The sequence below is a fragment of the Vipera ursinii genome (assembly GCF_947247035.1).
Source record: "Vipera ursinii genome assembly, chromosome: 16".
Lineage (NCBI taxonomy): Eukaryota > Metazoa > Chordata > Lepidosauria > Squamata > Viperidae > Vipera > Vipera ursinii.
This window is the reverse complement of record NC_139529.1, coordinates 6,683,723-6,698,705: the sequence shown is the minus strand read 5'-3', so window position 1 is coordinate 6,698,705 and position 14,983 is coordinate 6,683,723. Positions and strand designations below refer to the sequence as shown.

General features: G+C 46.6%; 1 protein-coding gene across 1 annotated transcript; it reads left to right on the top strand.

Moving 5' to 3' along the window:
- Positions 1–3,902: 3,902 nt before the first annotated feature.
- Positions 3,903–14,983, top strand: SLC2A6 (solute carrier family 2 member 6; the record flags this gene model as incomplete). The annotated part of the gene is made up of 11 exons (XM_083374880.1): positions 3,903–3,925; positions 6,333–6,542; positions 8,083–8,245; positions 8,848–9,054; positions 9,780–9,879; positions 10,422–10,633; positions 11,705–11,857; positions 12,356–12,464; positions 13,073–13,246; positions 13,574–13,719; positions 14,357–14,983. The coding sequence occupies 11 exons, from the start codon at positions 3,903–3,905 to the stop codon at positions 14,525–14,527; spliced, it is 1,668 nt and encodes a 555-aa protein (XP_083231006.1). The 3' UTR covers positions 14,528–14,983.

Genomic DNA, 14,983 nt, shown 5'->3' with positions numbered 1-14,983 from the left:
GGGAAAAAAAGATGAAGAGATTGGACAACCTCCTTGGGCAGACAAACACTGTGGGGACCCAAGGCCTTGAGATCCCTCAAAGGAAGGTGGACAGTCTGGTGACAAATTAGGACCATTGAAACGGAGACAAAGACGAGGGCCAGGAAAACTGCCAGGGAGATGGAAGGGAGACAATCAGATTCCTGAGGCTGCCAGGCTGGATTTTCCGAACATCCAGACTGCCCAGACTTCTCATCTCTCTGGTCCTCAGTGTGCTTCCTAGCTCCACAACAAAGTTCTGGCAAGTTCCTGTTGTCCATATAACTTCCATCATCCCTTCGTCTCTCCTGCATCTCTCCATCTTTTAGCACAGAGGAAGGGAAAGAACAACAATGCAACTATCATAAGTTTGAACACAAAAGCAGGACGAGATCCTTGAAATTGAATTGAATTGAATTGATTAAATTTATATGGTGGCGTTCTGTATCGAGACGCAGTCTCTCACTGCTGATCACCCCCTGCCAAACTCTTTCAGAAAGCTGCTTGCAAGGAGATAACTAAGCCTTCAAGGAACGGGCTAGTCTAGAATTGTTTCCTGATAAGCTAGCTTTCTGGATGCAGGATGCGATTCCATACTTTATACGAAAAGTCAAAGTTTGGGCACGGACATATCCAGCTGTTCTCAGCTGTTGGAAAACCAAAAGTAATTTGGTGGTGTTTATGCCTTTCAACTGCACAGCCTCTTGTATAGCAGGGAATTCCACAAGTGGAGAAAAACCCCTCTAGCCATTAACCAAGAAATTGCTAAGTGACAATGGCTACTTACTGTCCGCCAAGCAATCCAACATTTCCTCTGTTTACAAAGTTCTGCTGATCGTCCGACTCCTATTAAAACCAAGGAGAGGAAATAAGATTAGCCAAGCAGATTCCACTAGCAGTTTCTTGCAGCCGAAGAATGAATCTCTGAAGCTTAATCAACATTTTCCTAGGCAGAAGTCAATTGCAATTATATTTTTATTTTATTTTATGAGGCATCCTTGGTGCTCTCCGAGCTTGTTTTTCTTTTTCTTTTCTTGCAGACATTTTATTATACTAGCACTGGTGATGTTTTATTTATTTATTTATTTATTTATTTATTTATTTATTTATTTATTTATTTATTTATTTATTTATTTATTTATTTAGATTTATATACCGCCCCTCTCCGAAGGGACTCGGGGCGTTGTACAGGACAATTAAAACTATAAATAACACATAATGTATAAAAATTAAAATAGAATTAAATTGAATAGCCCTAAACAAAAACACATTCTAAAATTTAAAATTTTTTAAAATTTAAAATCTAAAATCCCAGTCCCTCAGTCCAGGCCGGCAAGTTCAAATAGCCAAGTCTTCAGGTTGCGGTGAAACGAGCGAAAGTTGGGAGCCATACCTGGTTTGGTAATGAAATGTCTACAAGAAAGCCACCGAGCTCAGAGAGGCCCTTGATTTCAGCTCTGAGCTACAAATATTCTTCTTAATTGGTATTTTATTTGTTTTTATTTTAAAAGCCACCCACGCTTTATGCATAAAGATTATTTTGTTGGGGGAACTTCGGCGCTCTATAATCTCTGTCCCCGATAACAGCAAAACTGCCAGATCTCCAAAAACGTCAAACGTTCCTCTGAGGCCAAGGGTGAGCGTGTCCTTAAATTAAGATCAAAGGCAAAGAACTGGGAAATTTACTCAGCTGCTCAACTTTGCTCCAGCCGACTTCCTGCTTCTCCCTTCTTTTAAAATTCATATTTTAATTGATGGCAGGCTAGGTGCTTTGAGAGACCGTAACATTTTGACCTCGGCCGACAAACTCGTCCGTGGCTACTTCTGAGCAGGCACGAAGTGTATTTTTTCATCCACGTTGCTTACTAGGTCCACATTCCCTCTCTAAATTCAGTACACTCTAGAAAGAAATCCTGCTGGGTCCCCATTCCTAAAGGCCTCCATCCAGACTTCCTTAGCTTCATTCAGTAAACTAGCAACCTCCTCACATGGGCTGGGCGAAGTCTTCAGTCAGGTCCTCTAGTGTAGATGAGATAGGCAGGCAGATATGTTACTGTGCACTTCATAGTCTTCACTCAGGTCCTCGTGTACAGCTTAAGTAGATAGGCAGATATAAACCACAGTACTGTGTATTTTGAAGTTTTCACTCAGGTCCACCCCCCTCCCCCCCACCCTCTCTCTCTCTCTCTCTCTCTCTCTCTCTCTTCCCCCCCTTAAAATATAAATTACTATCTACCATGAAGTCTTCACTAAGGTCCTCACAAATTAAATAGGCATAGCTATAGGCTACACTAGTGTACATTATGAAGTTTTCACTCAAGTCCATTCACACACACACACACATATACACAGAGAGAGGAACACACAAAAAAACAAGGAAACACAAATAGACAAAAAACCACACAAAATCACATACATAGTAACACACACAAAGACATAAACTGAAAAAGAAATAAAAAGACACAACAAACACAAAGAAAAGCAACACACACACAAAATGACGTAAGAGGAACACAAAAACAAAAATACAAAGGAATACAGAGACAAAAAACAAACAAAATACACACACGCGCGCGCACACATACACACACACAAACACCAAACCAGAGTTATGTCTTTACTCAGGCCCTCTTTCACCCTGCCCTTACATCATTTATTTACCATTTAATTTTCTCTCAGTTCCTCATGCATGGATTAGATATCAATATAAATTAGCCTCTCCAAGATGAGCTACTGTGTATCATGAAGTCTTCACTCAGGTCCATCTCTCTCTCTCTCTCTCCCCTATTAAAGCTATATATTTATCTCCATTGTGAAGTCTTCACTCAGGTCCTCAAGTATACATTAAATAGATAGGCATAGATATAAGCTACATTACTGTTCATTGTGAAGTCTTCACTCAGGTCCACGTCTCTCTCTCTCTCCCCCCCCCCCCCCATGGAGCCTTTAAAAAAATCCTTTCAAGCTGCCTACCATTTTTTGCTAGGTTTTTAACCTCTAAGAATGGGATCCTATTGGGCAGCCTGTCCCGGAATCCTCCCTGGAGCAAAGAGGGGGGGAAAAAAACAACAACCCACAGCATTAGCACCAAATAAAATAAATCCATTGGCCCCAGCTCCCCCCATCAATCCTCAAGGGGTGGGACTACCTGTACCTTCCTTGTAGCCGCTCTCCAGAGGCTTTAAGGACAATGAAGGAGGAATGTTAACTCCAGAGTTTTTCTTACCAAATAGCAATCTTTCTCTTCCAAGCTGGTTGTTGTTGTTTTTCTTAAACACACACACACACACACACTTCTTTGAGAGTTCAAGCTTGCCTCAACTTCTTTCTGGCAATCTTTCCCGTGGACCTCTCGCCTGCATCTAGGTAAATGTTTTCGTGTTTGAGCAAGTAACGAAACCTTTTCTCCTCCTTGTGTACTGCAAGTGTAGTAGCTACCGCAATTCGCTCTCTAGGTTAAGGCACCAAGCTAGTCCTGCCTTCGGCGTGAAAGCCAGCTGGGTGGGTGGCTTGGCCCCAGTCCCTGACTCTCTCAGCCCAAAGGGTTGTTGTTGTTATTGTGGGGAAACATTGCAACGAAAGCCAATCTGGTTTGGTAATTAAGGTACAGGACCACGAGCAAAGGGACCGTGAATTCGAGTCCCATCTTAGCCATGAAAGCTGGCTGGGTGGCTTTGCGCCAATTGCCAGGAGATGGTGAGTTCTAGTCCTGCCTTAAGGCATGGGTGTCTTAGGCCTCAGCCCAACCCACCTCGCAGGGTTGTGTTTGCAGGGAAAATAGGAGGAAAATTTTTTTTTTGGCAATCTCAGCAGTGTATACCACAATGAGACAGGCCACACCTAGAATCCCCACACCTTTAAAAAGTTTGTAACGTGGCAGAGAGATGGCTCTCCCCACCGAGAAAAGGTAAAGGGGGAAAAATTCTAAACTGCTCCTGTTACCTGGGATTTTCATTATTACAAATAAAGGAGAATATTTGCCGCTCAGACTTGACATGAGGGGTCCTTGGTGCTCTCTGAGCTTGGTGATTTTCTTGCAAAGGTTTCATTACCCAAACTTTGGGGGCACAAGGAGAGATTCCAAACCCATAACTGAGAGAGGAGCTTCTAGGCTCCGCGAAAATATTTTTAAAAGAACGTGCAACTTTTTTAATTCTTTTTTTTAAAAAAAATAATAATAATTCACCACACTTCTAAAAAATCTGCCCTCCTTCAGTTTTGTCATACTAGAAATATTTTGGGAGAAGGTATTTGTCGGTATTTGATCTCTCTCTCTCCAGAGGTAGCTGAATTTATTTGTGTCAGGCGACTAAGAAAATCTAGGAAGATCAGAAAAGATTCCAAACAGCCTCGACTTCTCATCAAGAGGTTTTATTTATAGCCAGCTAGGCTTGTTTGGAAAATGACAGCGCAGATGAGTTTATACTGGAGTTTCCCCAATTTCTAGAATAAATACCAGAAGTTTGTGAAACATAAACCACAGCGGATGGCTTTGTAAAATGTTGGTCATCGGAGGAGGGCGGGGGGGGGGGGGAGAGAGAGAGAGAGAGAGAGAGAGAGGGAGAGATGGACCTGAGTGAAGACTTCACAATGAACAGTAATGTAGCTTATATCTATATGCCTCTCTAGTTAACCTGTAAGTGAGGACCTGAGTGAAGACTTCACTCTGCAGCAGACCTTTCTATGTATGTGTAAAGGGCGGGGGGGGGGGGGGGGAAGAGAAAGGCGGAGACTAATGGCTGCCCACTCTCTTCTTCGAAGCCTCCAGGGATGGAGCACCCACAACTTCTGGAGGCAAGTCGTTCCGCTGGTTAATTGTTCTCCCTGTTAGGAAATTATTTCCTCCTTAATTCCAGGTTGCTTCTCTCCTGGATGAGTTTCCATCTCGTCTTGCCCTGCCTTCAGGTGCTTTGGAGAAGAGCTGTGACACACACACACACACACACACACACACACACACCTCTTCTTTGAGGCAGCCCCTACTCCTCCTTTTCACTAGACTAGAGACCCCCAATTCCTGCAACCGCCTGTGTCGTCCCCTCCAGCCCCTTAATAAGCCCTGTTAGAAGGTCCTTTGCTTTGGGGAAAGGGGACCCCACAATGTATTCAAGCACTGGACTGTCTGTGTGGAAGAATAAGCACAGGACAAAGCTGGGAAGCTTCTCCCAGTGATTTTAGCCGGCCATGATCAGAAGCAAGAGGGAGTCCTCGGGAATAGAGGATGGGATGGACTTCAGAGGGGCAATGGGGTAGATCCAAAAAGAGTCTCTCTCTCTCTCTCTCTCTTTATCTCTATCTATCTATCTATCTATCTATCTATCTATCTATCTATCTATCTATGCCTATTATTTATCTATCTATTATCTATCTATCATCCATCCATCCTTCTATCTATCTATCTATCTATCTATCTATCTATCTATGCCTATTATTTATCTATCTATTATCTATCATCCATCCATCCTTCTATCTATCTATCTATCTATCTATCTATCTATCTATGCCTATTATTTATCTATCTATTATCTATCTATCATCCATCCATCCTACTATCTATCTATCTATCTATCTATCTATCTATCTATCTATCTATCTATCTATCTATCTATCTATCATGCCTGTCTGTCCGCCCATCCATCATCTGTCTGTCTGTCTGTCTGTCTATCTATCTATCTCTATCTACAGTCTCTCTCTATTTATCTCTCTCTCTCTCTCTCTCTCTCTCTCCATCTATACAGTCTCTATCTATCTATATTTATCTATCTCTATTTATCTATATCTAGTCTCTCTATCTATTACAGTGTCTCTCTCTATTTATCTCTATCTCTCTATTTATCTATCTATCTATAGAGTCTCTCTATATATTTATCTCTCTATTTATCTATATCTAGTCTCTATCTATTACAGTGTCTATCTTTATCTCTCTATCTCTCTATTTATCTATATCTACAGTGTCTGTGTGTGTGTGTGTGCACACACACACACAATTTTCTAGCCTATCTATCTCTCCCTATCTCATCTATCAATATCTCCATCTCTTTCTAGCATCTCTCTCTCTCTTCTCTTTCTTTGATTCTTTCTCTCTTTTCTCTCTCTTTCTTTGCCTCTCTCTCTCCCCCTTCCTTTCTCTTTCTCTTCCTCTTCCTCCCTCCTCCCCCCCTCTCTCTCCTTTTCACCCTAAGTTATCTTGCACCACAACCGGTTTCTTCACTCTCTGTGGCTTCCTCTTCCCCCCCCCCCCCGTGATTTTCCTGCCCACAGCTGGTGCATTTCGGTTTCTCTTCCTTTCCTTTCTCTTTCCTCTCCCTTTTCAGCTCCGAAGCTCCCTCAGCTGCCCGCCGGAGGAGAAACCCCCCCCCAGTGCCCATCTTCTCCCTGCGTTTCTCTTCTCACAGGGGGCAACCCACACCTTCCGCCAACCTGGAGGCCAACGAGACAGAGCCGCTGCTGGACAAGGAGCCCTTGGAAGACTACGCGTCGCTGAGAGAGGAGGACCCTCGGCATGTGGAAAAGGAATATTACAGGTAACCATCTCCAATTTTTTATTATAATAATAATATAAAGTTGGAAGGGACCTTGGAGGTCATCTAGTCCAACCCCCTGCCCAGGCAGGAAACCCTACACCATTTCAGACAAATGGCTGGCCAGTCTCTTCTTAAAAACCTCCAGTGTTGGAGCATCCACCACTTCTGGAGGCAGGTTGTTCCACTGGTTAATTGTCCTCACTGTCAGGAAGTTTCTCCTTAGTTCTAGGTTGCTTCTCTCCTTGACTAGTTTCCATCCGTTGCTTCTTGTTCTGCCTTCGGGCGCTTTGGAGAATAGCTTGACTCCCTCTTCTTTGGGGCAGCCCCTGAGATACTGGAACACTGCTATCATGTCACCCCCTCACCCTTCTCTTCGTTAAACTACACATCCCCAATTCCAGCAACCGTTCCCTATATGTTTTAGCCTCCAGTCCCCCAATCATCTTTGTTGCTCTTCTCTGTACCCTTTCTAGAGTCTTGAATTCCTGAGCACGCCTGGATTCTGCCAGCGGAGACAGTTGTTTTGACATGCTCTCTTCACTTTGGCTCAAGGTGCTACTCCTCATTGTCCAGGAGCCACACATCTGCTCTTCTGGATCTGGCTGTTCTTACTCTTTTGCGGTAGAAAAGGGAACGGCCGCAAAATAACCGGTTTATTCTTTTCTCCAACCTGTTATGGAAATCAGCGGGATTTGATTCCATTAAACGTACAGGAGACCAGGAATGAATTATGGACTGGAGGCAGAGTAGGAAGCTGAAAATTACCAGCACTTTTTTTTTTTACATCCTTTCACTCGGCTGGCCTGTTGCCTGCCTTGAGCTGGCTTTTGCAGAAGAAAAAGAAGTCTGCTCGTGCCCTGCAACATTTGAGGGCTGTCCCAGAGAAGAGGGGGTCAACTTGTTCTTCCAAGGCACCTGAGGGCAGGAGAAGAAGTAACAGATGGGAACTTATCAAGGAGAGAGATAAAATCATGTTGAGGCTCTGGAAAGAGTACAGAGAAGAGCAACCAAGATGATCAGGGGACTGGAGGCTAAAACACATCAGGAACGGTTGCAGGAAATGGGTTTGTCCAGTTTAATGGGGGGAGGAAAGGATTAGGGGTGACATGGTAGCAGCCTTCCAATATCTCAGGGGCTGCCCCAAAGAAGAGGGAGTCAAGCTATTCTCCAAAGCACCCGAAGGCAGGACAAGAAGCAACGGATGGAAACCCATCAAGGAGAGAAGCAACCTAGAACTAAGGAGAAACTTCCTGACAGTTAGAACAATTAACCAGTGGAACAACCTGCCTCCAGAGGTGGTGAATGCTCTAACACTGGAGGTTTTTAAGAAGAGACTAGACAGCCATTTGTCTGAAATTGTATAGGGTCTCCTGCTTAAGTGGGGGGTTGGACTAGAAGACCTCCAAGGTCCCTTCCAACTCTGTTATTCTATATTCTAGCTTGAAAGGCACCTGTCTCTCTCTGATTCACAGCTTTCCTTCGGCCTTTGGGATGGATCTCTTACTTCAGTTCCTCCTCCTCCTTCTCTCTTTTCCCCCAGGACACTTAGGAACCAGCGTCTCCTCCTTGCCTGTTTCGCTGCTGTGTTGGGGAATTTCAGTTTTGGCTTTGCTTTAGTCTACACCTCGCCCGTCATACCAGCTTTGGTGAAATCTCCAGTTCCTAACCTGCAACTAACCAGGGTTACCGCTTCCTGGTTTGGGGTAAGCGGGGGTAAATTGAGGAATCAAGTGACTGGATTCGTAGTGACGCCTCTTTTTTTTTTTTAACAATAGCCCTTAAGCCGTTGTTAAGCACACAGGGCGGTAGTTAAGGAAATCCATTTCCCCCCCCCCCAAAAAAAAAGACATTGCAATTTGTGGACGTGGGACTCTACAAATGGTGAATTGGTTACCAAGCGCCCCCAATTTGATCATACGACTGTGGGGTGCTTGTGCGGCTGTCCAAAAATGGGTTGTAAGTAGCTCCGGCGAGGTCTGTCGTAAATTTGAACTGTGTGATTGTAAGTTGAGGGTTACCTGTGACTGTTGTTATAGCCACAGCACTTAGACTTATATACCGCTTTACAGCCCTCTCTAAGCGGTTTACAGAGCCAGCCTGTTGCCCCCCCCCCCCCAACAATCCGGGTCCTCATTTTACTCTCCTCGAAAGGATGGAAGGCTGAGTCAACCTTGAGCCGGTCAGGATCAAACCGCTGGCAGTGAGCAGAGTTTGCCTGTAGTGCTGCATTCTAAGCACAGGGCCACCCTGGTTACGACTGTGTGGTCTTCTTTGTTGTCCTCCCTCCTCTCTTTCTGCCTTCCAGTCCATCTTCACCTTAGGAGTAGCCGCGGGTGGGTTGTGCACCATGTACTTCAACGACCGCCTGGGCCGCAAGCTGAGCATCATGTTCTCCGCCATCCCTTCTGCCGTTGGGTACTTGTTCATGGCCAGTGCCCAGGAAGTCTGGATGCTCTTGGTCGGAAGGCTTCTCACAGGCTTTGCAGGAGGAGTGACCTCAGCGGCCATCCCGGTGAGTGTGATCTCCCCTGGGTCCTTCTGTTGGAGATCTTGAGATGAGTCCAGCTGTTGAGGTTCCTCACTTTCGAGGAACTGCTTAGGGGTTATTCCAGAGGGCTAATCTTGAGTTCCTCTGATGGACTGCAGGCAGGTGGATGTTCTCAGGATGAGTTCTCCCTAAGGTTCCTTTGAGGGGTGCCTAAGTTCATCACATGGGTCAAAGCATTTCTTGGGGCATTCGGCTGCAGCTGCAGAAGTGTGTCAGTTTGGGGACAGTACCAATTCATGCTTGCAACTGACTTGCTTGTAACCTTCCTTCCTTCCTTCCTTCCTTCCTTCCTTCCTTCCTTCCTTCCTTCCTTCCTTCCTTCCTTCCTTCCTTCTTATCTCCATCCTTCTCCTCTTCTCTCCTCTCTCCCCTCCCTCCCTTCCCTTCTCTCCTTCATCCTCCCTCCCTCCCTTCCTTGTCATACCCATCCTTCTCTTCTCTCCTCTCCTCTCCTCTTTCCCCCCCTTCTCTTCTTCATCCTCCCATTCTCCCTTCTTTCCTTCCTTCCTTCCTTCCTTCCTTCCTTCCTTCCTCCTTCCCAGGACTTCCCCTTTTTTATCCTTCTGTAAATATTGGCTTTTTCCTACCCAACTGCAGAAAGGCAATGAGTACAAGTTCTGGCTCGTAGATGCCTTGGTTCTCACAACCTTGGTTCCCACTTACCTTTTGAATCTTTTCGGCTTCTCCAGGTCTACATTTCCGAGATCTCCCACCCAGGAATCCGTGGGGCGTTGGGCTCCTGTCCTCAAATCATGGCTGTTTTGGGCGCCCTCTTCCTTTACGCTTTAGGCAAGTACTAAGCCACCATTTCCGGCCCTTTGTAGCTGTGGGCTTAGATGACTGGGCGACTCTTGGCTAGTTTGGTAGAAATATAAGAAGCGGGTGGAGATCCATCAAAATCAGACTTTAAAAAAACGTTCCTCTCGCTGAGAAGATGTCAAGGTAATGTTCGAGCAGCTAACCAGCTTGTATAACGTGAGATGAATGATGCAGTGTTAGGAATGACTGTATCCCTTTAAGAGCTTGAGTATAAAAGGGAAGGCTTTCTCTCTTGTCCCTTTGCCTGCTGTAATTGCCGTGTATTGGCGCTGGCTGTTTCACCACGTCTGTCTCTTGTTTCTGAGGTATATCTGTAGATAGTGTGTAATAGAAAGCACGCTTAATACAAACCACTGTTTACTGTATTTACTCCTGGGTTTTCTCAGCGCATGCTCCAACAGAAGAGATGTAGCCACCCTGTGAAGCTGAATCCGTGGACTGCTCTCCGCGGTGGAATGAATAGAGGAAAACCACTGGTCTCCCTTAGTTTTGTCTTCTTCTCCTCCCCACAGGCCTCCTGGTGCCCTGGCGTTGGCTGGCAGTTGCCGGAGAAGTCCCTGTTCTTCTCATGATGTGTCTCCTCATCTTCATGCCCGACTCGCCCCGTTTCCTGATTTCTAAGGGGAAGGAAGACGAGGCGCTCTCTGCTCTCCAGTGGCTGAGAGGCAAAGACGTGGATTATTGGTGGGAATACGAGCAGATCAGAGCCAGCGTTCAGGAACAGGTAGGTCCACGTTCGAGAGAAGAGTGCAAGGGGTTCACAAACGGTTGGAAGTGGAGATCTCAATTTGCCTCCCCCCCTAACACCAAACCCTGGTTAGTTCTCAGCTCTCGAAAAGGTTTCTAGAAGGGACTCTGTGGGTTTTCGAACTTCCTAGTGGACTGGAAAGTGGTTCAAGTCTGGCCATTTTGTCTCTGTGGGGTCCTCGTGGGTGATGTCCTTGCCGATAAAAAGGGTGTAAAGTCCCTTTGTTCTCCCTACCACAAAGAAAAGAACAGTGTAAAAGCCGCAGAGATGGGTACAACCTGCACTTATTCAGACCCTATTAGCTGTGGGGTCCTGGGTGCTCTCTGAGCTGGGTGGTTTTTTTCCAGACGTTTCGCGACCCAGCTAAGTAACATCATCAGCGCTAGAAGGGAGTGGGGTTTGTGGGAGGAGGAGGAGGACGATGAGGACAACGACAACTCTGGGGTCCTGGGTGCTCTCTGAGCTTAGTGGTTTTCTTGCAGACGTTTCGCGACCCAGCTAGGTAACATCATCAGCGCTAGGCGGGAGTGGGGTCTATTGAGTGGAGGAGGGGGAGTAGGAAGAGGAGCAGGAGGAGGACCGTGTGGTCCTTGGTGCTCTCTGAGCTTGGTGGTTTTCTTGCAGACGTTTCAGGACCCAGCTAGGTAACATCATCAGTGCTAGCTTTTGTCCGTCAAATTGAGCACAGGTGGTGAGGCAGAGGTTGATGAGGTCCATGCTTCTGGATATTTCAATCTTAGTGTATTTGATTAGGTCAGGTGTACCGTGTAGTAGCGCTGCAATGGATTCTTTAGTAGCACTGATGATGTTACCTAGCTGGGTCATGAGACGTCTCCAAGAAAACCACCCAGCTCAGAGAGCACCCAGGAGCCCACAATCCTCCTCCTCCTCCCCTTTGCAAGCCTCCTTCCCTTCTAGCACTGCTGATGTTACCTAGCTGGGCAATGAAACGTCTGCAAAAAATAAGAATGAGAATAATAAAATAGCCCAGATGTCCACCCCGCGCTCCGAATATTCTCCTCCATTTGTCTTTCTGTGTTTCTCCAGAGCCAACGCATTACCTGGGCAGAAATCCGCAAACCTCACATCTTCAAGCCTATCGTAATTACTTTGCTGATGCGGTTCCTACAACAGCTTTCCGGAGTTACCCCAATCCTGGTTTATCTGCAGCTGATATTCGACAGCACGGAGGTGATCCTGGTAAGTCAGCGTGTGAAGCAGGAGGCCTCCAGCCTTGGCAATTTTAAGATGTACGGTCTTCAGCTCCCAGAATTCCCTAGCCTAGCCAGCTTGATTGGCTAGGGGATTCTGGGAGTTGACGTCCATAGTTGTTAAAGCTGCCAAGGTTGGAGACCTCTGCTGTAGAGCATCCACGATCCTCTTCTATCTAAAACAAACAAGGTGTTGCCGTTTCTCATTCCATATTCAAGACTGACCCCAAAACACACACACACACACACACACACAAATCCCTCCCGTTTTTGAACGCCGCCTCCTCAAATTCCGTCCCTTCCTAATCTCAATGTGAAGATGAGCAGGTCTGAGGGGGTTTTTTGCGTCCCTCAGTCAGATGGGAGGAAACTCGAGGCAAAGAAAGAGGAAAGACTCATAAATAATAATAAAAAAATCATATCACGAATGACTGACAGAATCAACCAATTTGATCGGCAGCTCACAGCGATTGTTTTGACTTTGCAGGCCCCGGAGTACGATGCCGTTATTGTGGGTGGCGTTCGCTTAGCCTCGGTGCTGGTTGCGGCTTTCTCGATGGATAAAGCTGGCCGAAAGATTCTTCTGTATGTCTCTGGTATGGGTTTTTTAGTCCTTCGTTTCATGCACAGACACACACACACGCACACAGATGGGTGGACACACGTCTGCCTATATACGGGTAATCCTCGACTTACGACCGCGGCGGGGACGGAGTGTCCAGTTTCAGTGCCGAGTGCCCAGTTTTGCCACCCTTTTGCCACAGTCACTAAGCAGATCACTGCAGATCAGATGGTCGTTAAGCAAAGCTGGCTTGCCCCACTGACTTTCTTTGTTGGAAGCTGGCAAATGGGGATCGCCTCTCTCTCTCTCTCTCTCTCTCTCTCTCTCTTTCTCTCTCTCTCTCTCTCTCACACACACACACACATACACACACACAAAAAACACTGCGACCATCGTCGATGCACCCAAATTTTGATCCCGTGACCGTGGGGAACACTGCAGCCGCCGTAACAGCGAGGATTGTTTGTGAACCACTTTTTTTTCAATGTAACTTGAAAGAGTCACTAAGCAAGTGGTTGTAAGTTGAGGACTGCCTGTATGGGCGAGGCGAGGGTGGATAATTCAGGAGTAGCCATGCAGCCAGTCGGATTCCCGCGTCGGCTTCAAGATGCGTTTCCTTCTCTTTCTTGGCTACAACCATAGCTTGCCTGATGCTCGCCTCAAACCTAACGTTGGGCGTCTACATCCGCTTCATCCCTCAACTTCTCCACAATTCGTCAGCGGTGGCAGTGAATGGGACCCATGAGGGCCTCGGCAACCCCTCCATGGTGGGTCTCACCGTGATCCCTTTGGTGGCGACGATGGTCTTCATCATAGGTAGGTCAAGAAGAGTTGAGGGCCAACTTTTGGACTCCAGATCAAATCTCTGGCGGGTTTTGGGAGGTGGCCAGAAGACAAATCAGCTGCAGAAGGCTTTAGAGGGACGTTTTTTTTTGGGGGGGGGGAAATACGGTAAAGTCTTGGCCTAGGTAAGGTTTGGGGACAATCAGTCCCCAAATTTATTGCTTTTCCTACATGGATCGGATAGGAGGTGAGATTGAAAATTTCAAACAAATCGTTTTAAATCGAGGACTACCTTACTCTTCTCTTTTGCTTCTAACTTTTTTTGTTTGTTTGTTTCAATGATTCTTCTTCTTCTTCCAGGCTACGCCATGGGTTGGGGTCCCATTACGTGGTTGTTGATGGCCGAGGTCCTTCCACTGAAGGCCCGAGGAGTGGTCTCTGGTCTTTGTGTACTTGTGAGTTGGTTGACTGCCTTCGCCTTGACCAAAGCCTTTCTGTTGGTCACGGTAAGAACCTGGTGAAGTTGTATCTATCTGTAGGTTCAATCATCCACTCCTTTCCTCTGGGGAGGTGGGGGGAGGGGTCACCTAGAGGCCATCTGTTATAAGTGGGTCTGCTTTACAGTTCACTTTTCCAAGTGAACTGTAGAGTTCCAAGAGACCACTGTGAAATGCCCAGGCCAATCGTGGAAATTAAAACAGGTGATAAAAGACAATATTTGTAGCTCAGAATTGGAAGGGCAGACTATTTGGTGCTCTCTGAGCTTGTTGTTTTCTTGTTACTCAGCTCAGAGCTACTGTATGTAAACAGGGAGCATGTCACACTTACTAGCACTGATGATGTTCCCTAGTTGGGTCATGAAACGTCTGCAAGAAAGCCACCCAGCTCAGAGAGCAGCAAGGACCCCACAGTCCTCCTCCTCCTCCACTCAACAGACCCCACTCCCTTCTAGCACTGATGTTCCCTAGTTGGGTCATGAAACGTCTGCAAGAAAGCCACCCAGCTCAGAGAGCACCCCAGACCACCTAAGCCATAATGGAGCTTGTCTCGTTTTGGCTTAATGTTTGTTTGTTTCCCCCCCCCCAGTACTCTCCTACTTTTCCTACCTGATCACGTTAACAACTAACTTGTCATATTTTCCAGGAAAAATACGGTCTGGAGGTCCCCTTTTTTTTCTTCAGCGCCATCTGCGTCATCAACCTGGTCTTCACATACCTCCTGCCCGAAACCAAAGGGAAATCCTTGGAACGGATTGAGTCGTACTTCCGCACAGGGCGTAGATCCTTCCTGGAATCTTTCCGGCGCCACAGGTGAGCCCCCTCAGCCCACCTCCCGCTTGGATGCTGAAAGCAGCCCCATCAAGACGGACGTCAGCCCGTCGCTGTCAAAGCCGGTCCTCGCCTTCTCTCTTCCCCTCCTTCGAATCGTTCGAAGGGCTTCGAGACGAAGCCGGGAGCGAATGAACTGAACACGTAACGGCGTCGGGATCCAAAGCAAAACCAGACCTTCTGGATCTGAATCCTGTCATGGTCCGCCCCAGCCTGGCTTTCCAACCCTTCCCCAGCAGCAGCCTGGAAACGCTGCGACCCGCGTGAGCTTGTGGCTGAGAACAGCTGATAATCACGAGTTAATGACAGTGCTGTCTAAACATGAAGCATGCGCCTGAGAAGACCAGGTTGGTTTGGATTTTTGTTTTAAAAAAATAAAAAAAATAAGATCATATTCCTAAGACTTGTCCCGAAAGAAGGGAATATGGTTCCCAGTTGGGGT